Genomic DNA, 21,404 nt, shown 5'->3' on the forward strand with positions numbered 1-21,404 from the left:
GTTGGGCTGCATTAAAAGTAATTGTGCAGTGCGGTCCATGTGAGCAAGCAGTGCATGACAAAAGCGACATATATGCTCGCTGGGACATCTTTTGCGTGCTAGGCCTGCAGACACTTTTCACGTGTTGCGTGACTCCATCAACATGCCGTAGTACAGAACACCTTTGAAATCATTATGAAACAAGGAATCAAATCGCCGAAAGCGTGTTCGCAGTGCACAGCATAGTGCAAAAAAAGGCTCTCGTCGCGGATGTGGGGAGGATTAGTTTGAGATAGTGGTGCTGTGCTGTGAAGTCCAGCTACTACCACACACTCTGATGGTATCGATAGAAATTGCCCTTGTTCTGTAATTTCCCACGTGTTGGAAAGGCAGCGGTGATGACATTGAAGCATGCCATGCCATGTGATGTTACCATCGTGATCGTTAATGCATTTTTAGCACTGTCTGTAGGTTGTATTCACTGGCGAGCCACGCGTGCGGGCAACCATGGGAGTGTGCAGTCACTGGTTACGTCGGGCTCCGCGGGATGGCGGCACTTGTCTGTGCTAAGCGCATGATGTGTGTTGGAGGTTACACTAAATGCAAAGTCATGTGACTCCAATGTGAGTGCAATTAGTAACATCTCTGTTGACACCACCGTTAAGAATCGGGCTGAAACGAGAAAACAGTCATTGTTTTTTTCTTTTCCCTGCAGCGTGTGGGCGCAGTGGCATAAGCTGCGCCCTGTCCGTGACGCTTCCAGTGTTGCCATGCGAAGAAATTGACAGCCAAACTTTTCCGTGAATCCCATCTGTATAATTTGCACGGTTTTCAGGCTTCTGCGGGACTTCCAAAGAGCGATTGCTTTCCGAGCGCAGCGTCGAGCTTGTGACGTCGTACTGCGCAGGCCCAAGAGTGGCGGTGGGGGCAGCGGCGGTGCGTCGTCACTGGGCGTGCCACACCCGTACCACGTGCGCAACTCCTCCTTTGTGCCGACCTCGGCGCAAGACAGCGAGCTGCACAGTCTGTCGTCGGGCGCGTACACGGATGACACGGGCACGGACGTGGACTGCGTGCCGCCCTCCTCCAAGGAGTCCCTCATCCAGCGGGCCACCCACCGCATGTCGGTTCGCAAGAACGCCGACATCAACAGGGACTCGCTCGGGGAGCACGTCATCATCCCGGTGAGTGCGCCGTTGGGACCGTGTGTGCGACCGTGGCTGCGCTTGGACTGTCGACGGGCAGTGTACGCCTTGATCTTGATCCCGTTCCTCCAGAGGAACAGTAGCAAGTGATCCGCTCCTCAAATATGAGCCCTAGATGGATTATTGTGCTACAAACATGTCTTGATTACGGTTTAATGAAGCGAAAGCCTTCTCAGTGGGTCCGATGGCGTCCTGTCAGAAAACTAACGCATTTCCCGATAGACCGGTTGGTCGACTGAAAAGTTCTGATAAGATCTGTGGACACACGGCACGTGTGTCAAATTGGGCCTCGATTGTGTCGAAACGGTTGCTGGAATATCGCGAAAAAGAAACAGTTTTAGATGAGACAATACACACATCGATCATGCAATGCGAGTCTCAAAGTGTTCCTCTGGTGAATTTTGGCCAACTTTTGGAGTGCCTCAGGGAAGCAACCTGGGTCCCCTGTTGTTTGTGATTTTTATCAATGACTCGGCTGAGCGCATGCAACATTCTGAAATGCTCCTCTTTGCTGATGACATTAACTTCTTTCAGCCTATAGATAGGAATGGCGAGTGCTTTCTTCTACGACATGACATTAACACTGTCTCAGCATGGTGTTCAGCAAACATGCTTTGCATCAACCCATCGAAGACTGAAGACTAATGTGACCTTAGACCATCGTCGACAGGCCACGATGTAATATAAGCTGCACGGTGGTTATCAACAGTCCAAGACATGGCGGTGCACATTGATCCATCACCGAGTTCTAAACACCACCTTGAGAGAATGTGCAGCGAGGCAATGAGGTCCCTTGGTTTCTTAACACGCATTGTGAAAGAGTTCACCTCTCCTACCTTTAGCCGTTAGGCCTCGCTGGGACGATTGTGCTGCCGTTGGCGTGGTTGTTGCAACCCTGCGCTGCTTGCGCTTTCCCTTGTATGGGCGTGAAGTCTATGACTTGCGGCGGCAAAAGTCGCGCTTCTCCTCACCGTTCAAGGTAAAAAAAAATAAATAAATGTGATTAGTAAATAGAAAAGATAGCTCTAGGCTGATGCGATGTGCAAAGTGTTGCGAACGAAACGATGCACAGAGTTCACAAACGGTGGCAGCCTATACGAAGCTGACGAGCAGCTCATTCGAAAGAACGTTTCATGTACCTCTCGTAAGTGGCCGATATGGCAGCCAGCCACTGCCGTGCGGCAGCAACTCTCAAAGGTGGTCAAAATTTGACTTGATTGCGCGATTTCTTGGGTCACCGCCAGTCATTTGGACACCTTTTTTTACTAAGTTCTCGTTTGTATTTCGCTTTTTTTTTTCCCCCATGAGAGAAGGATAGTCAAAGATGATGATGCAAGTAAAAGCAAAAAAAAAATTGACGTTTTGAAAAAAAAATCTCGATTTTTGGACCTGCGATTGTTCAACCTCTAATTGTCCCTTCTGTCCTCCCTCTCCTCCTCCCCCTTGGCAGCGGACGCAGCTGGAGCACCCGTACAGCCTGGCGGAGAAGAACCCGGAGAAGTTTGCCGCCTCCATCATCGAGAAGCTGCGTGCAGTCAAGAAGCAGGCCGACTGCGGGGACAAGATGGAGCGCTTCCACCGGGCCCAGGCCGAGGACTTTCCCCCCGTGCCTCCTCTGCGGGGGCCCTCGCTGGTCATAGGTGCCACCTCTGCTGCTGGCGCCTCATCGTCAGTGAGTCGCTCCCTACCAGAATGTGAACATCGTTCATCTTAATCGTGTGTCAATGCGGAGCTGAAACATTGCGTCTTATTTCCGTATTTATTTCATAGCCTCAGTGCCACGCAGGCATTACAGTGGAAGGAGGGGTGGTTACAAACTAATAAACGACGAATTTGTAGGAAAGGGAGCCGTGGACTCGGTGATGCTGTGGCTCTCCTACATTTATTGTTGGTGCGCAAGCCCTGGCCGGAGCTTAGAGAGCGGCGTAGACATGCGACCGCCCCTGGAGCGCAGTCATGTTCCATTCCTTCTGTGGCGCGTGGCACTGCTTGACGCTGGCCGGGACCGCTGATGATGATCTGGCCCTCATGACGATGGTGGTGTCGCTACAAATTAGAGGTTGTAGCAGGTTTTCAGTTCACAACAAAAGAAACCTCTGGCATGTTATCGTAGCAGATAAATGTCTGCACTAGCCGAATTTTGTAGTGCACCCGATTCCACGGTTCTGAGTGGGAAAAAAATAGTAAATTGCAAAATTTTCAATGCAAAGCTAGTCGTTTTACCCACTGGCCCCGTTATAAGTTGTGCCACTGATTACAGGGACATTGACGCAGTGATGCGGGCTGATTTTTTTTTTTTTTTTAAAGGAGGAAAAGAATGTAAACGACTGTGTCTGATATTGAAACGTGCATTGAGGATATAAACTCGTTCATGACCCCATGCTAGAGATTCCCTCATGGCCAGTCAAGTGTCGCTTTGGGTCATAAAAATCCATAGAGTTTAACATGTACTGGAAGGAAATCTGTTGCTACAGTCGTTTTGTCATGGTCGCCGCGCAAGTGGCGAGTGATGTTCCTCGCCTACTTGGCTTGTCTACCCATAGGGCTTCTTTTTGCTCTTGAAATCAAGAGGAACAAGGAAAGTACCATTTCTTCCTTGTTTGCCCTGCATTAAGTTTTTAAGTTAATGTTTGGTAAATAAATCTTGTTGAAATTTTATTTTTACATTTCAAAAACCTTTTCGCAATAAAATTGTTGCTTCTTTAAAACCGTAGGCAGCTTTTCAACCTGGGTCAGTGGAATGTGCCTCTTGGTACTTGACAGAACGCTCGCTGGAGTGCGGCTCGCCTAGACAGGGGCGCCAGATTTCCCTCTAGTGTATACTAGTATGAAACTGTACGATGAAATCGCAGTTTGAGCTTGACTCTCTTCATTAAAGTGGTAACAGTTGTTGCGAAAAACTGGTTGACCGTCCACCCCGTGGTATGGCGCAGGCCGCCGGCGGTGTGGTGGCCACCGGGGGGGTTCCCGGCTCTGCCACTGGGGCCTCTGGGGGCGGGAACTTCTGCGAGCGCCTGCTGGGCCTGCCGCCCGAGGAGGTGAGCTCGCAGAGCATCCTGGACGACCACGTGTCACGGGTCTTCGACTCGCCCCTCTCGCACACGCCCCCACGAGCACCCTCGCCGAGGCACCGGTTCGGACCCGCCATGGTGCCACCGTCGCCGTACGCCGTTCTCGGCCACCAGCTCTGGCACAGGAAGGTGGGTGGCAGTGGCCGTGAGAGTGGGTGGGTGGGTGAGTGAGGGGGAGGGAAACATGGGGAGAGAGTGAGGGAGTGAAAAATGCTAGAGGGAATGAAACATGGAGAGAGTGAGTAAAAAAACATAAGAACAAAGAGAGGGTAAGAGTAAAAAACACGAGAAAGAGGAGGGCAAGTGAAAAACGAAAGAGAGAGAGAGAGAGAGAGAAAGAGGGAGAGAGAGAGGGGGGGGGGGGGGGGGGGGGGGCAAGTATTTTGACACGGCCGTTTGAGTGGGCGGAAATGCTGACTTGACCACGTCATTTTCGAAGGAGCCCCAAGGTGACGCTGTTTTCAGTAGTCTGATCAAGTGCTCAATCAATGAAAAAAGAGAGAAAAACAGGACAATCAGAGGGGTTATTCTGCTCCAAAACCTAGATTTCGCTGCTCCAGAAAGTGCTCCCAAATCAGCTTCAGTCGTCTCGCCCTTGATGAGAAAGGTCTCTGTACCACCGTGCATGCAAGTGGGGTGATAAAGGTGGCGGCGTGTCCCCACTTGCAGGAGCGCGACGCCTGTTCGAGCGACAGCGGTGCCGTGCGGGACTTTTCGCCGGATGACGAGGCCATTCACGGCAGCCAGAGGCGGCTGCCGGGAGGGGGACTGGGCGGCCGCGGGGGCACGTCGGGGCGGACCGTGCTGCGCAGCGGGCCGCAGCCTTCGGACAGCGGCGTGGACAGCGGCACCAGCGTGGTCTACGAGACGCTGCCCCTCAACCAGGGCGCCACCGAGCGGTCAGCGGCACCTCTTCTTTTGTTCGCCCCTCTCTCCTCCCCGTGCCCTCTTCCTTCTCTTCAAACTGGGGCGCGGAAGACCAGGCGCAAAGAACGAACAGTTGCGCACACAGACTTCTCAATCTTAGGAATTTCAGGGACACACTGAAATTCCTAGAATAATCATTGCAAACAAAACGAACAGACAAATTTTGAATCCTTTCAATCTGCTCTGTATCTGTGGCCGTGTAGCATGTCGGTGTAGCATGTGCTCTATCATCGAACGAAGTCTGTCTGGCGTCGCGCGCAGTGTGAACAACTGGATCCTGAACCACAAGGTGCCGGGGTACCCCTTGGGGCCCCCGGATCCAGAGCGGGACTCCTCTCGGAGCCACAAGAAGTCCACCACCTCGGGCACCTCGTCACGCTCCAAGCAGAACTCCGTCGGGTGAGTCGGTGCCTTCTCTTGGTCCGTTTTTCTCGCAAATCTGAACACTGACTGGTTTGCTACAACACCGGTGCTGCGGGCAGTAGCAAAATGAAGGACAGTTTGTCCACTGATGGCTGCAAGTACTGAAATTTGTGAACCGATCTCTATTGGTTGCTGCTGCATTAGTGAGCCAAATGCTCGGAGAATTCTTTTTTGGCTAAACTTACCGAACTACCCACCCAAGACATAATAGGGGATTGTACTGATGCAGTGATGTGGCCAGCTTGTAAATGCACCACACTCGGTGGCACTAAGCAAAACCTCATTACAAGAGACATTCGAAGAACCCAGGAAACCTGTCTTTCGTAGCCATGGTCTCTTGTAAGCAATGTTGCTAACATTGGGAACATAGAACTTACCAAACTGTGTTCATTCAAATGTCTCTTATAACCAAGTGTCCGTTGTAACAGTGTTTCTTGCAACGAGATTTTGCTGTAGCTGTTTGAGAAATCTGGAAATAATGAAACAACAGTGGTGGCGGCCCGACATGAATATTCAGTCTGCCGCTTGCTGCATCACAAATTTGGGAAGGTCAGTGGTTGGGCTGGTGTCCTGTGTTACGCTAATGCCTACGGGGCAGTTGTTGCCGTGCGATCGCCATCTGAAGGAAAACGCGTGTTCTTGCATATTGACCCTTGAACCATATATCAGCCACTGCCAAAGCAATAGGGTCAAAGTCCTTTTCCTTGGCTTCTCTCCGATACTTTCGTTCTCGTCCAAGTCAACACTTGACGGTTCACCCTGCAGGCCGACGCGAAGCCGCTCGTGCGGCGTCCCGTCCGGCTGCGGCTCTGTCCCCGGCTCTGGCTGGGGTGTCTCCGAGCCCGGCCTGCAGCTGACCCAACAGCCGCCGGACACCATGACCCAGCTTGTGGAGGCGCGACGCCGTCTGGAAGTGAACTACAGCAGCGCCAGCCAGCAGCTGGCCAAAACCAAGTGAGGGCCGCAACTTTTTGTTTTCTTTTTTGACAAACAAAGCTCGCTTGTTTCAAACTGTTTATATTTCTAGCTTGCTTTCATGTAAAGTCAGTGGTCTGAAGAATGTGGAGTGTTACGTGGGGTTCTTATAGAGGCCTAGCTGGCTGTCTGGCCACTATGACAGCTCTCTCTACTACCTTGGGAACTAATTGACCGACTCAAAAATAATGCATATTTGAAATCAGTGGGAAAGGAGCAGCATGGAGTTTACTTGAAACGATTTCTTTTCATTTTCAAGACACTGCCCCCTTGACCATGTGAGCTGCCCTGTCCACAGTGGCCGAGTGAGGTTCGCCAATGCGAGAACACATTAGACGGTAGAGCCGAAGCACGGCTGGGTATTTGCAGTCTCCGAGCATGTGTGCAAGCTCAGAGCTCATCTCTCGCAAATTCTGCCGTCCAGTCGTGATTGAAACGGAGGTGCAGACAGCTTGTGACAGACAGTTCTTCCTGAGATGCCGAAGATGCATCGCATCCATATGGCTCGCCGTCTTCTGCCAATCTCCCCAGACCCGTCTCCAACCTCTGTCATCTCATGCGCATGTTTGCGGGTCCGCAGCAACATGCGGCTGCTTGGAGTGGTGTTGCCATCTATTGGGGCACTGGTGAACTAGCGGCACTGCCTGAAGACTTGTTCTTAGCGTATCGCGTCTCTTCCCAGAGCGCACACCCAGTCGGGATTCCCACAAGAATGAATGCAATTTCACTTGCCCATCTCTTCTTTCCCCGCACGCAGGAAGTGGCCAAAGACGGCCTCGCTGCGCGTGCCACCTAGCGGTGGTCCCCAGCAGGCGGCGGCGGCAGTGGTGGGTGGCGCCTGCGGGCACCCCGCCGGCCCGCCGGTGCAGGCGCCGCCCTCGCCCTCGACGGAGATGACCGTCATCGGGTACTGCTACTCGGGGGAGACCGTGCCCTACCGCACCAAGCTGGCCGGACGGGACATCACGCTGCGGCAGTTCAAGGCCCTCATCAGCAAGAAGGGCAACTACAGGTCTCTCTCTCTCTCTCTCTCTCTCTCTCTCTCTCTCTCTCTCTCTCTCTCTCTCTCTCTCTCTCTCTCTCTCTCTCTCTCTCTCTCTCTCTCTCTGCTTGACTCTCCTCCTCTCTCTGTCTATTTCTCTCCCTCTCTCTCTCTCTCTCTCTGTCTGTCTGACTGTCTCTCTCCATGTTTGTCTCTGTCTGACTCTCTCTCTCTCTGTCTGTCTCTCTGCTTGTCTCTCTCTCTTTCTGTCTATTTGTCTTTCCCTCAATCTCTCTCTGTCTGTCTGTCTGACTGTCTCCCTGCTTGTCGAACTCCATATTTGTCTCTGTCTGACTGTCTCTCTCTCTCCCCCCCCCTCCATTTTTTCTCCCGTACCTTCTGTTTCACGGGTTTATTCAAGAAAAAGGCGTTGGTTGCCTCCGGGATGATGCACCACCGGCCTGACTGCCTTGGTGCATACAGTCGCGTTAGATATGAACTGGAACGCTAACTGGTACTTTGCTGCTTCGTACTTGCGATTCAGGGATCAAAACGAGCACACGTTGCGCATCTGACACGCTAATGCATCAAACCGGTTGCAAATTTTTTGTGGGTCCGGTGATCATTTGGAAGTTGTTAGTGCCTGAATGGTGACGAGCATTTCAGGCCACACTGGGTGTGTCTTGCAGAGAGTTGCGCTCGCTTCGTCAAAGATCTCCCTACCTGTCTTTTACGCGGTCGGCGCAGGTTAATCTTGCCTGGTGGCTGCAACTTTTCCCGTCTCTGTCCCGCAGGTACTTCTTCCGCCGTTCCTGCCACGAGTTTGGGACGGAGGTGGTCTCTGAAGAGATCTCTGACGACAACGAAGTCCTCCCGCTCTGGGAGGGAAAGATTTTCGCCATGGTGGAGCCGGTTGACTGAACAAAGAATCGCGTTGCACCATCATCGTGTGGGTGGCTGCCGTTCGGCCTTTTTTTTTTTTTTTCCCCGCGAGATTTGCTGCCACCGGAAAGATCTCAGCGTCAGCTGCCGCTTCGCCCCGCGAGAGTCATCCTCCTGCCAAATGTTCAAGTGCTTCGTCACTGTGAAGTGTGCTTCCATGACGTCGTTTTTATTTTTGTACCGTTTGCATTTTTGCACCGTCCGCGAGGACTGACGACGAGGACTGGCGCCAAAAAGTCTACTTTTCAAGACCGGCCGTCGGCGTCCATGACAGCGACACCAAGTGCTGTGCCTGCTTTTTTTTTACGAGTGTTTTGCCAAGAGTGGCTGGGCGAGGTGCGTCGTAGCTCTCTCTCTTTTGGAGACATGGTGGCTGCTACAGACATTGTTACTATTTCCCCCCCGTATTTATGCATTATCAACCCGTTCCTCTTTTGCCCAACAGCTAAGTTGGCCTTTTTTGCACACGTGTCTATGCCAAATGACTGTGCTTGCAACAAACGTGTTTTTTTTTTTCCCCCTTTAGCGGAACATTTCTTCTTCTCCTTCACCGTTTACCATGGTTGTGTTCGCGTCGTTGCGTTAGCCGCGCGTTTACGTATGTGTGTGTGTGTGTGTGTGCCAGAGTGCCTGCCTTTGTGTGTGTTGTTTGTTTTGCCGTTGGAAGCCTGGTTGTGTGTTTTTGTCTTGTAGCTGTTGTCAGTTTTGGTAGTAGGTTTTTTTTTTTTTTTTCATATTTTTTTTACATCTCTCGCGGTTGCGAAGATGAGATTGGCGCAAGTTGTTCAGTGCTCCATGAATTGCACCTTAACTCGCTTCTCAAACTGCTTATGCATTTCACCAGGGTAAAGTAGAAGTGTTTTCAGAAAGGTACTTTTTTTTTAATGTTGCTCGCCGCCATTGGCTTCGAAACCACAGTGTGCCTTTTAGTAGAAGTGAACATTGCAACTTGCCTGTTAGTGTTTTGTATTTCCCGCCACCTTGCTGCCTTGGCATGAAGTAGTTTAGGGTTAACTACTGTTCTATTTTACACGTTCAACGTGAGTGCTTGAGTTTGTCGACGCAAACTCTTCAGAAAAACGTCGCACTCTTGAGATATCGTTGGCTGGATTAACAACTTGCTCCTATCATCAAGTGGGTTGAACACTGCATTGCCGTCATTGCCGGGTCGTGGCTTTGTGTAGTGCGGCGCTGTTGTTCAGGTTCGGCAAGCCTGGGAGTTGCAATGCAGCGTAAATATAGGGGAAGTAGTTTTCAGGCATTTTCTTGGTCATTAGAAAACAGAAATGTTGGCAAAGGGCCCCTGCTAGTACGTAGGGGCCCTTTATTTCAGCTCTCAGTTTAATGTGGCTCGCTGAAATGTCGCATTTGCCTAAAAAGGGCCTCTACATTTTCGTGTGAAGTAAACATAATTTTTGTTTTCCTTGCTAAATTTGCGAGGCGATGTGGCAGTATATTGTGGCACACGAAATGAGCCGAATGGGAAGATTTAGAATGGAACAAGGTATTAATGAACTTTATAACCTGTAATGACCATTTCGGATAACTGCGTATTCTCTTGATGGCATTTCAGTATACTGATTGTTTACTGGCAAGGACTATATTAGCTTGCTGTTGTTGTCAAAGCCATCATGGTTTTAGCAGAATTTGCCGAAAAGAAATAGCGTAAAGTTTTTGTATGTACCCAGTTCATTCGATTCATTCTCGTTGATTCAACGCTGGCAGGGACGGGTCAATTTAGTAGTACTCGCTATATCGAAAGGAATGTCAAAGTCAAAGTATCGAGAATTCACTGTGGCAGCTAAAGGCTGAGTAACTTGTGTCCTACAAGTGTTTTATGTTTTCTCACTATGCTTTTCTTTTTTTTTTCTTTTTTTCCCATACTAGTGTAGCTAACCTATCAACCCTTCACCACCACACCAGTAGAGTTTTGTGTAGTCTAGTTTTTAATTCGTAACTCTGTGCCTTATTGGTCAACAAATTTTTATGTTCGGCTGGCCAAAATCAAAAAAAGGTAGGAGGGAAAGTAAGCAGTGAAGTCCGGGTGACCTTGAGGCCGTTCTGTTGACGTAGTCGAGCCACTGCCATGCAAAGTGTAACAAGGCGGGAGCACGAATAAGCCTCGGTGTTCAAATTTTAATGTCTCGAGCGTGGTAACTTGCGCACAAGAATTTACGCAATCGCTGCCCTGAATATGCACAACCTGTGGCTAGTTGCGGTGTCCTGTTAGCTAACAAATATCTCCAATTAACTCTCGTTAGGGCTGATCTCTGTGTTTCATGCTTTCTGACGACCCAAGTGTACGTGCCTACCCTCTGCTGAAGTCTTCCTATCGTCGATGCAAGTTTTTATTCTTAGTTCGTGCGGTGTTTGTGAAATAAGCCCCTGAATGAGTTATTTGGTGGTGCAAAGTCGTTACTATTCATGCCAAAAAGTTGTCAGAAGGCGCGGTTACAAAAGTTGAAAGTGAACCCCCCCGACGACGTTTTTTTGGTTTGCTGGGCTGTCGAATGTGCTGGTACAAATGCGCCGTCGGAAAGACCTATGGATGGCATTGCTGGTTGTTTTTGTTTTATCTTGTTGTTGCCACCATGGTAAGTTGCAAAAGCCCATTTCACTTGTGAAATGGCACTGTTTGCCTGGTGTACCGACGTTCTTTTATCCTTTGTAATGACAAGATATGCAGTGTATATTCTGTAAGCTACATCCTGCGTAACGAGGCACATTTGATGTGATGCAGTTGTCGAGGAAAAAATCGGGCTGTTGTGTGGTTGTACTACATGCATTTTAGTTTTAACAAGCGCATTTCTTTTATATGCTACCAGGTTTCCATAGGCGTAATGTGGAATTACACTGCTTGTTTCGTATTTAAGTGTAATGTTGTTGGCAGAAATTAATAGCACCCGATTTTATTATTACTACTTTGCTTTCTTGGATCTTGATTTTAGGAAATGTCCAGCACCCCCCTCCAAAAAGAAATATAAAAACTTGGTTAGTTGGTATTTGTCTTAAGGTTGCAAGCATACTTGCTAATACTGATGCTGACTATGGCATCTGCTGCTATTGAATTATTTCACAGTTCAGTTTTGAAAGGCTTCAGTAAATGCAAAAAAAGAAAAAAAAAAAAAACTTTTGCCTTGCTTCCTTTGGATTGCTTCGTTACTGGTTGACTTGCAGTTTCACTCATAGCTGTGTCTTTAAGTGATTGTTTGTAGAACTTTGTTCCCTTTGAACTTCCTTTGAACTCCGTATTTGAAGTGGATTTGTGCTTTGTGCTGTCGCGAGGGAGTGACTTTGTTCTGAAAACGGATGGTACAAATTTTCAGGGAGTGCGAGGGACTAGTTGAGGCGGTGCAGTTCGTTTATTGTGATCGTGCAAGTGTGAAATGGCTGCTCTAGAACACGGAAGTGCCTTCTTCGCCAGCTTAAAAGAAAGAAAAAAAAACTATGCATTGCATTCGCAGCCATAAACGCTCGCATCAAACACATGCAAACTCTTGTTTCGGACGCTGTTTTAGGTTGACGCATTGACATTTTCTGTCCACCAGGACGTACAATTCTCCCGACATTTTTTTTTTTTTTCTCTGTTGTGTACAGGCTTGTAGGATGTGACAGTTCCTTTTGTCTATGCAGGGTTTTCTTTTGTTTTAGTTTTGTCTTTAGTTTGAGTGCGGCATTATTTGTCTACAAGGTTTCCCGTATGTGCGTGCGTGTGTGTTGCCGTGTTTTTTGCGAGAAATGTTTTTGGGTATTGTCGGTTTGGATGCCATGCAATTTTTTCCGGGCCGTTGATGACTCGTCGCGATGTTGGTCTCCTTTGAGCGAGCGAGTGCCGATTGAACTGCGCCCCGTCGGCAGTGCCAATTGATGCTGAATACATCTGTTCTTTCCCCCCGTCTGCGCAAACTGTTAAAGCATACCTTGCTGCAAGTTGTGCAGAGGAAGTGTTGGCGTTCTTCATCAGCTACACGTCGCAAGAAACGAACAACGACGGTGCCTCTTTGTCCACCTTCCCTTTTCCTGCCCTTCTTAGAACCTGCATAGGAGGTTTTTCTTGTAAATAAAAGTTTCAACATTACGGGTTTTCCTCGAGTGTTCTGTCAGTTTTCTGTGGGCGAACTTCAGCAATCAGTGTACAACAGAATAAGTCTGCCCCATTTGCACTACTGGTGCCGGTAACTAGTGCAATGTAGGACACCTTGCACTAAACAACAGCCAACTAGTTCAGGAGTCATTACAGTTTTAGCGCGTTAGTTGTAGTACTCCCCATTTGTTAGTTGTAGTACTGCCCCATTTGCACAGCTGGTGCCGCTAACTAGTGCAATGTAGGATGCCTTGCACTAAACAACCGCCAACTAGTTCAGGAGTCATTACAGTTTTAGCGCATTAGTTGTAGTACTCCAGTTTTTGGACTCCAGGTTTTTTTTTTTTTTTCTTCAAGTATGTGTCCAGGAAAGGCTGTTGCACCACGCTGTTTTGGGTTTTCGTGAAGTTCCAGGCCATGTTGTGCAACGAAGCCAGGGCTCGTAGACCACAGGGAAACAGTGGTTTCTTAGAGACGGGACTACAAGTAAGGGATACAGGAAGACCGTTGACTTGGCGCATAGATGAATTAAGAAAATTTGGTTAAGGGATACAATTTGGCAACGCAAGGTGGGAGCAGTTGGAGTCCATTAGGAAAAGCCATCTTGTGGTGGACTGAAATAGGCTAATGATGCGTTTTGAAAAATAACCCAGTAACGACATGTCAACAGCTTCATTGGGTGCCCATGCTTTGCTAAATGCTCTCGAGCTGTTCTCCACCTGTCAGTTCACTCGTGGCAAGTTGAACCCAGGACTCTGCGGCAAAATAGTTAAGTGAGAAATGATGCCGTACAACTGTTACCATGTTTCTTGTGAATATTTAGAAAGAGAGAGTAAAAGTTTATTTAAAGGGGAAGTTATCGGCCTGAGAAACATCTTGGGCCTGCTACTTTCCATAGGGGCAAGGGTGACAAAAACAGAAAGGGGTGAATATGTGAGGTATGAAAAATGACAGTGAAATCGACTAATGGACTGCGTACATGCGGTAGGATAAATGAACGTTTCGCATGCAACGGGGCGCTGAAAAATTATCACAGTCCCATTTTCATCACCTGCTTATCGAGGTCACGCTTACGCCGGCTGACCTGGCGTAAGCGTAGTACGTGGAGCAAAGTTGTCCACGATGATTGATGTGGCAAAATTACTTCCGGTACGCATTAAAACCACACGACAGCTATTTTGAAACAAGATGTTCTAAACGGTCGCAACCTGGAAGAGAAAACACCGAGGAGTCGTACCCATTTTTTCCCGCTTTTTCCCGCGTTTTTTCGAAGAACGCGCCATTCAACGGAGCACGCGCTTTGCAGAGAGCCTGGTTCGCGAGTACGTTCGTTCGGCTTTCTGATTGGCTCCATTCAAACTTGGTTCGCTTCTCTCGATTTCCAACGGTCCCCAACCTGCCCCAACTCTTTTACCACCCGTGCCAGGCGCCGGTGCTTCGGTCGTAGTGAGCGTAGCTCCTCGCCTAGCTCACCGAATCGCTTCAAACTCGGCGGCTGGCTTCCCCTTCACCATGTCAAGTGTAAGTACAACCACCCGATATTTTCAGATATTTCACCGATTTGACCGTAAAAACAAGATTCGCTGCTTTTTTCTGGTCCGAGCTAGATTAGGCTTAATGAGCGACGTAAACAATGCGCCAAACGGCTGATTCACGACTCTGTGCCTTTAAAAGAGCGTTTTGTGGCGTTGAAAAATCGTTTCACAATACCGCATTTTATATTTCAAAAAAATTCACGCGGAATAAGTCCCCAAATAAGTTCGGCCGACGGCGGTCGTGAGCTGCGCGTCCCACGTTCACAACGCAGTTCCTGCGTCTCCGTGGTTTATTTGAAGGTCTTTGCAGTGGTTTTTACTATCGTTTAAACCTACGAACGGGCTGAAATTGTCGCGTTGCGACATCGCATTCCGAAGTTGCGCTTGTGCGCTTGTCTCAAGCAAGCGATGTGCGCGCAAAGTCGGGACTTTCGCTTGCGCGCTGCCTGCGCTCGTTAATCCATTCATTTTCCGGCGTGCCGGCAGTTGTTTTAGCGATTCCGCGCCCTCTGAAGTGCTCGTTCCGGGTGTGAGCTCATTGTGTCTTTAATTACCCAAGCTCGAAAACTCGTGACAATAGCAACCCAGCTTGTTTCAAGCGTGTTTCACGGTTGCAAGTTGCTCGTGTACGGCTTTGTAGGTCGTAATCGGTCTTGTAATCCTCGTGGGCTCAGCGTTTTTTGCTCCCTCGTAACAGCACTCTGCACGTTTGGGAGATGCGCACAACTACGTTTATGCCGCTGTTGGTATGAACGCCTCTTTATCTGTCGTTGCCCCCCGTCAAATTCAACTAGCGCCGGAGCTGTCGATGAATTCTTCCAGATCTGCGCTCGATTTTTTCCCGCCCCCTCATCGCGCACAAAGGATGAGTGTATGTGCAAACGGAAGAATATGCATGGTTTGTTGGAAAGGTTTCAGCCCGTTTGCAGGCATTGGCGGACATACATAAATGCGGCTTTTCACTAAAGCCTTCTCGCGAATAGACCAAACCTGAGAGTTATTCCAAATGCACGATTCTCATTGTGCCAGGTTGGATTGATTAAAAAAAAAAAGCTCAGTCGTGTGCTCTTTTAAGATTTTTGAACACAACTCCTGTGTATCCATTATCTCAAGCTTTTCTGTTCAAGTTCACATTTCCAGTAGTAGGTCCTTGCTTTTGTCAAGCAAAAACTAGCTTCCTTGGCTTTGATTGGCCGTGTGCGACATTACCTTCTGCATTTGTCGTTAATCTCCTACAAACTGCTTTCGTCCAGTGACACTGCAGAAGATACAAAAACATTATATTCTAGGCTTAGAACCCACTATAAACAAGGTAATCTCTCTCTCTCTCTTTCTCTCTCTCTCTCTCCTTGTGGCATTCCAAACTAAATGGACCGGAACACAAGAAGGTGAAATTACAACACAACAAAGTGTGTTTGATTCGATTCCCAGCTGCGGCGGCCGCTTTTCTGATGGAGGCGAAAAGCAAAATCGCCTGTGTGTACGAGATTTTGGTGCACGTTAAAGATCCCCAGGTGGTTCAAATTAATCCGGAGCTCGCCACTTCGGCGCGCCTCATTGCCTGTGTTGCGTCGGCTCGTTAAACCCTACAATCAATCAAAGTGTTTGAGAAAACAAGCCTGCATTCTTATTTATTGGAAGTAGGGTGTGATCTTCGTCAGGTGGCTTTTCACAGCACCGAGCAGGATTAAGTTTTCCACATTGTTTGTGCACGAAAGGGCTTTTTCTACTTCCGCAAATTCTGGACGTCGAGAGCTTTTCCATGTAGCTAATATCGTGCGCTGCTCCATCAGTTTTGGTTTTGTTATAAACAGTACATACAGCTAAAATAAAGCATGGCCAACCAAAGTTCGTATTTGGTTCGCTATTGCCGATAATTCACTATATCAGTGTTCGTTATAACGAGCTTCAGCTGTATCAGAAATACGACGCCCACTTGTACGTTTTAGTGCGCATTAGGAAATGTCGGAATAGTTAGGAAGCCAGATTTATTTTTGATTCGGGAAATAAAAAGGAGGGGTTTGTTTTTATGAATGGCACCTCGCTCCATAGTAGAGTGGAATTTTCAGGTCCCACTTTCATGACAATTCTTAATTAGACTGGTCAAGAGAATGTGCCTTCACTTTTCCCGCTAAAAGGGAGTAAGGTTGCACCGATTACAGTGCATTTTGCTTAGCTGAGTGTTGAGGACCTTTGTAGACTTTTAGGTCAGTCCAGGGTGCTGAAAGCGCACCATCTGCTTCTGGGGAGACAGTCTGGAAATTGGAGAACCCTTGCATCGTTGTAACATCATGTCGGCACGGTCCCGTGCTGGCACGGTCCCGTGCAATTCTTGAATACCCTTGACCAAAAAAAAAAAAAAGCCAATTTAAAGTAGGTTTTCTTGCGATGGTGAGGAAACCCGTGACGTTATAAAAAGAATGTTTGTCAGCTGGGAGGCTGGCTCAGCTTAGTGTTTTGCATGGTCCTTCAGATTATTTTAACGAACCTCACAAATTCTCGGGGGCTAAAAGTGGGGAAATGTCTTGTCGCCATTTTTTTTTTTTTTTTCTTATTCAACCAAGCCACAGGCATTATGCTGATGCCTCGCTCATGCAAAAAGAAAAAAAGAGAGCGAATTGCATCAGCACCACAACTGCACAGATGAAGTGTACGCTGTGAACTGTTGAATGGAATTGGGAGTTTAATGAATATGGAAAAATTGCCCACGAAATAGAGCACACTCACCTGCATTTTTATGTAGTAATTTTGCTCGATTATGAGAGTAGCAGAGCGATTGGGTGGTGTTTGTTAAAAGGGAACCGTACAGCTTGCCTAGCCTGGAATATAGCCTGTTGCTCTTCCTAGCATTCTTGTTCAGGGGGAAATTGTACTGCAAATGCCGAGTGATTCGTGATTAAACGGCCAGATTTTATATGACCTGGTTTCTTCGACGTGCATGATTGCTGACCTCATTGGGAGAGCGGCAGAAAATGGGATTCCAAAGAGGCCCAGCATAGTGGGCACTGGAATTGTTACCGTCCTTAATCACCCCTAGTAAAACTTTGCGTTATGACTTTCAAAGCACAGGCAAGGGCTCTGCTGCTAGAATCCCCCTAGCTATGCTCAGCTTTATGCTTAAAAGGTCCATGAAGAGAAAATACAACTTTTTTTGAAAGCTTTATTAAACAACTTCGTTAAACAACAGAGAAAATACAACTTTGTTTTGTTAGCATTCGAGTGCTTTGATCAAACGGAACTAGCGGCCACACTACAATCGTCCAGTCGTGTCCTGGTGATTGATTAGTTCGGCCGCCGTCAATCGCCCAAACAAGATTCTGTGACGTCATAGAATGTTGTTGCCGTGTTGGGATTCATTGCCCGAAGGGTCAAAGTGAGTGTGCCGTCCTCGCCACCGTGCGACGATGTCAGCGGTTATGGCGAAGCCAGAACGGGCCCGGTTGAGAAGAAACTGGATAGCGAGTCGCCACAGCTCCACGTGTTTTCTTTAATATCTCCGTTATTTTTTGGAAGTTTGCAATGAAATCGGTATCATTTTTATCATTACAAAGCAGCCTTTCTAATAAACCCAACTTGTATTTTGTCTTCATGGCTCCTTTAATGCTTCTTGCAGGGCAGACATTGTTCAGTGGCCATTATGTGAAAGCGCTACCCTGAAGTATTGTCTCACATTGTGGCTGCTGTAGCATGCTGGGGTCACGGGGAAAAAAAACGCACACTGCATTTTGAATTTGATTTCCAAGTCTACTATAAACTTGCTTTTGCTGATATCAGCGTCCACCATGGTTAGTGTCTTCACAGTTGGAAGGGTATTTAAACTAAGCTTAATCAATGCAATTTGCTTTGTTGAAATAAGCAGGCTCATTTGCCTGTCGTTTTGACCGTGTCTGTTTTCCATGGTGCAGAGCTCGAACGTGGAGAACCTGCCGCCGCAAGTGCTGCGGCAGGTGTCGCGTGAGCTGTGCGAGCTGGTGCGTCAGCCGCCTGAGGGCATTCGCGTCACGGTCAACGAGGAGGACGTCACCGACATTGAGGCCACCATCGAGGGGCCCCAGGGCACCCCCTACGCGGGCGGCGTCTTCAAGCTGCGCCTGGTACGCTCTCAAGCGAAGTAGGCCTAGCTGGTTAGGCTTAGCAAAGTAGGCTTAGTGTCGATTCCCCTTGGCCGACACTTACGCATCCCCTCCTCCCTCCCTTCTTTCTTTACCCCCATGTCCACCAACAACCAGGTCCTGCCCAAGGACTTCCCGGCCTCGCCGCCAAGGGGCTTCTTCACCACGCGCCTGTTCCACCCCAACGTGGCGGTGCCCTCGGGCGAGATCTGCGTGAACACGCTCAAGAAGGACTGGCGGCCCGACCTGGGCTTGCGCCAGATCCTGCTCACCATCAAGTGCCTCCTCATCGCCCCCAACCCGGAGTCGGCCCTCAACGAGGAGGCCGGCCGCATGCTGCTCGAGAGGTACGCCCTCGAGTGAAGTAGGCTTACACCTGATTAGGCTTAGCAAAAGTAGGCGGCCCCTTTGGTCAGCATGGTTTTGTTGAGGGGCCGTGACACGCGCACTCACGGAACGGTCACATGCCTTGCAGGTACGACGACTACTGCCGGCGGGCACGCATGATGACCGAGATCCACGCCCGTCCGGCCAAGCACAAGGGCAGTTCGCCCCAGGGGAAGGCCCTCAAGCTGGCCAAGGAGAAGCGGCGGAACCTGAAGCGGTTATGATGGCCCCGCAACGCATCTACCGTCACCTCCCTCTCTACCCTCTCCTCTCCCACTCTTTTTCTCCCCCTTCCCCACGTGTGTACATAGGAGAAACAAAGAAGTGCCGCACGCTTTATCGGCTTCTCGGAGGTGTCGCTGCACCCCGATCCAAGGGCTAGTCGTGACTTGGGAGCTGAAGCACGCCAACGAGAAGAGGGGGGCGCAATAAAGTGTACTGGGCCTGGTCGCAAGAGGGTAATGTAACTAGCGCTGCCTGGTATGCGATTGTCGCAGAAATGTGTGCAGTATGGTATCAGCGTTGAGAGAGCGGAGGCGAATCAGTTGAATTCTTTCAACTTTTGTCATTTTGCATGCACTTTGGATGGCAGCAGTTGGCCACATTTCATCTTTGTCAGCCTACTTTTTTTTTTTTTTTCCTTCCATTCTTTTTGTGTAGATGAAATTGAGAATAAAGGGTGATAATTTGAAGGCACTATTTGTTGCTGGGTAGTTCGAGGGTGCACCATAAGGGAGTCCACCAAAACATGGATAGAACTTGTTCGCTGATCTTATTTTGTTCCTTTCTTGTGGTAAGCGTTCTGTGTCTGGAGGGTTTTATTCACTTGACGTGGACCTTGTATTTAACAAAATTAGAAAAAGATCAGCGTACAGTAAGCTTAGCATCGAGTGGGGAAACTGTCCTCTGTGTGGGTTTTATAAAAGCAAAAATAATCTATTGGCTTATTGTAAGGGTACTTTTGAAATACGCTGAAACCATGCTGTCAATTTTATGTTAGTTGAAGTCTTCTACTTCTATCTTAATGTGAATTTTCTTTCTCTTTTCACATTTCATTCAAATGCTCTGTACATACTTTGTATCCCAGACGTGAAGTTATTGGTCCTCTGAAATACCAGACTGTTCAGATAGTAGAGCCGTCTTTGAGAGTAGAAAGCAGTTCGATTCAGTCAGGAACGCCTTTTTGCTGTTCGCTTTACAATTAGGTAGCGTTTTGGTTGAAAGCAGTGTCGCTTATCGATATGTCGCATTATGGTGTAGTGAAATTTGTCCGCTTTCACTGGTCAACATGTTCAGACAAGAACTTCCTGAATAAGCAACTTTTTGTTGATTATTTGGAGAAATGCATGCATCGTGTATATATACAACACATTGTCTTCAGCATTGCATGACTTGTCGCATAAACATTTGGTGCTAGCGTGTGGCGCTGTGAGAATGCAAGTTCCGGTCTTTGATTGCGCTTCTGGGAACGCGCTAAGGGAACAAGGTTTAGTGTGAGTGCGTGCATTTACGTCGGCTGCGTTGAAAGAAAAGGGAAATTTCTTTGCTCGGTGTGTGAGGGAGCTCTGTTCCAGCTTTGTGTATAAGTTGTGATATCGATACTACTCTCCTCTAATCGCTCGTGCAATTCCGGCTTCCTCCCTCCCTCCCTCCCTCCCTTTTTCTGAGGTTCTCTAGTGAAATTTTGCTTAAATTTTCTTTCCCTCCAAAGTCTAGCTGACGATTCCTTAAAATTCTTTTAGCGAAAGCGTAGATGAATCTGTGTATTCCGTGGCCCCCACTTTATTTGTGATTGGTCTACCGTACTGCAGTTTTGTGAATCAAACACAGTGAGCTGATAACTGAATTGAAATTTGAAAAGTTTAAATAACCCAATTTTAGTTTTTTAGCCAGGACTTGTAGGACTTGTTTCTCAAATGGTTGCCTTATCCTTTTATGTTGGATTGAGTAAAAACTGCACTTTCTTGCACCATCCACTATGCTGTGCGTTCTCTGTTTGAACTTTGGCTTCTTTTTCAGCTGCACAGCGTTTGTTTGCAGGTGTTATAGGTGCCTCCTGTCGATAATACCCTCTGGGGTGTCAGTAGATCTCTAAAGAACCTGTGCTTGACCTTGGATGGTTCGTTTTCAGGCTCCGTGACACTTCAAACTCTTGCAGAAATTGCATACGATTGATGTTTGCTTTATCTGTCGTCTCAGCTCTCAACTGATAGCTAGTTTTTCTAAGGAGGTTACTTTTTTTTCGATCAGTGCAGTGTTTCGAAGTTCAGCCAGTCACATCGTTAAATTTGGCGCAAACTTTTTTTTTTTTTGTTCTTCACGTTTCTCCCCATTTGCATGGAAAGTGTTTTGTGCTTTTGTTGTGTTGTTGAAAGTGCGAGGGCATGAAATAAATTGCATTTTACAGCACATAAATGGATGCACGAGTGTTATTTTGCCAACAGCGAATGGTGCTCCTAAAGTATCGCTGCTACTGTCCTTCAATTGCTCGCGCAATTCTGAAGTTATAAAGAAATTTCAATTATTTTTTGGGACATGCTGAAGCTACCCCTGTGCTGTGAATTGAATTGTGATGGGATGCTGTCAATTAATTTAAACCACCTGGGCATCTTAAACGCGTTATCGTTTTTTTTTTTTATCGGAAAAACTGCTGCCGTATCCAGGATTTCAAGTCTCCTTGAGCTTGGCAACGCAACAAACAGCTTTGTGGCCACAAATAAAAGGGAACTGGTGTGATAGTGCTAACTATCATCGCATGTCTGGCTTCTGCTGGATAGATCAC

The 21,404-nt window shown here is 48.1% G+C and overlaps 2 protein-coding genes across 3 annotated transcripts in view; both read left to right on the forward strand.

Moving 5' to 3' along the window:
* The window catches only part of Axn (protein axin), a 30,840-nt gene extending 18,249 nt beyond the window's left edge, over positions 1–12,591 (forward strand). The window contains exons 6-13 of the mRNA XM_077669886.1: positions 887–1,163; positions 2,635–2,856; positions 4,118–4,384; positions 4,925–5,154; positions 5,444–5,581; positions 6,371–6,559; positions 7,338–7,592; positions 8,357–12,591. Coding sequence (XP_077526012.1) covers positions 887–1,163; positions 2,635–2,856; positions 4,118–4,384; positions 4,925–5,154; positions 5,444–5,581; positions 6,371–6,559; positions 7,338–7,592; positions 8,357–8,483 — 1,705 coding nt within the window. The 3' untranslated portion in view covers positions 8,484–12,591. The remainder of the gene's footprint in view (positions 1–886; positions 1,164–2,634; positions 2,857–4,117; positions 4,385–4,924; positions 5,155–5,443; positions 5,582–6,370; positions 6,560–7,337; positions 7,593–8,356) is intronic.
* Positions 12,592–13,955: 1,364 nt separating this feature from the next.
* Positions 13,956–21,037, forward strand: LOC144137880 (ubiquitin-conjugating enzyme E2 S-like). 2 transcript variants are annotated; one of them, XM_077669894.1, is made up of 4 exons: positions 13,956–14,109; positions 18,029–18,217; positions 18,353–18,582; positions 18,711–21,037. In XM_077669894.1, exons 1-4 carry the CDS (start codon positions 14,101–14,103, stop codon positions 18,844–18,846), a joined length of 564 nt encoding a protein of 187 aa, XP_077526020.1. In that variant the 5' UTR covers positions 13,956–14,100; the 3' UTR covers positions 18,847–21,037. The 2 variants fall into 2 exon arrangements, with proteins under 2 accessions (XP_077526020.1, XP_077526019.1); XM_077669893.1 differs by lacking the exon at positions 13,956–14,109 and having other exon boundaries at positions 18,020–18,217.
* Positions 21,038–21,404: the final 367 nt, after the last annotated feature.

The sequence above is a fragment of the Haemaphysalis longicornis genome, unplaced genomic scaffold (assembly GCF_048455015.1).
Source record: "Haemaphysalis longicornis isolate Haplotype H1 unplaced genomic scaffold, Haemaphysalis longicornis Haplotype H1 scaffold_5, whole genome shotgun sequence".
Classification (NCBI taxonomy): Eukaryota; Metazoa; Arthropoda; class Arachnida; order Ixodida; family Ixodidae; genus Haemaphysalis; species Haemaphysalis longicornis.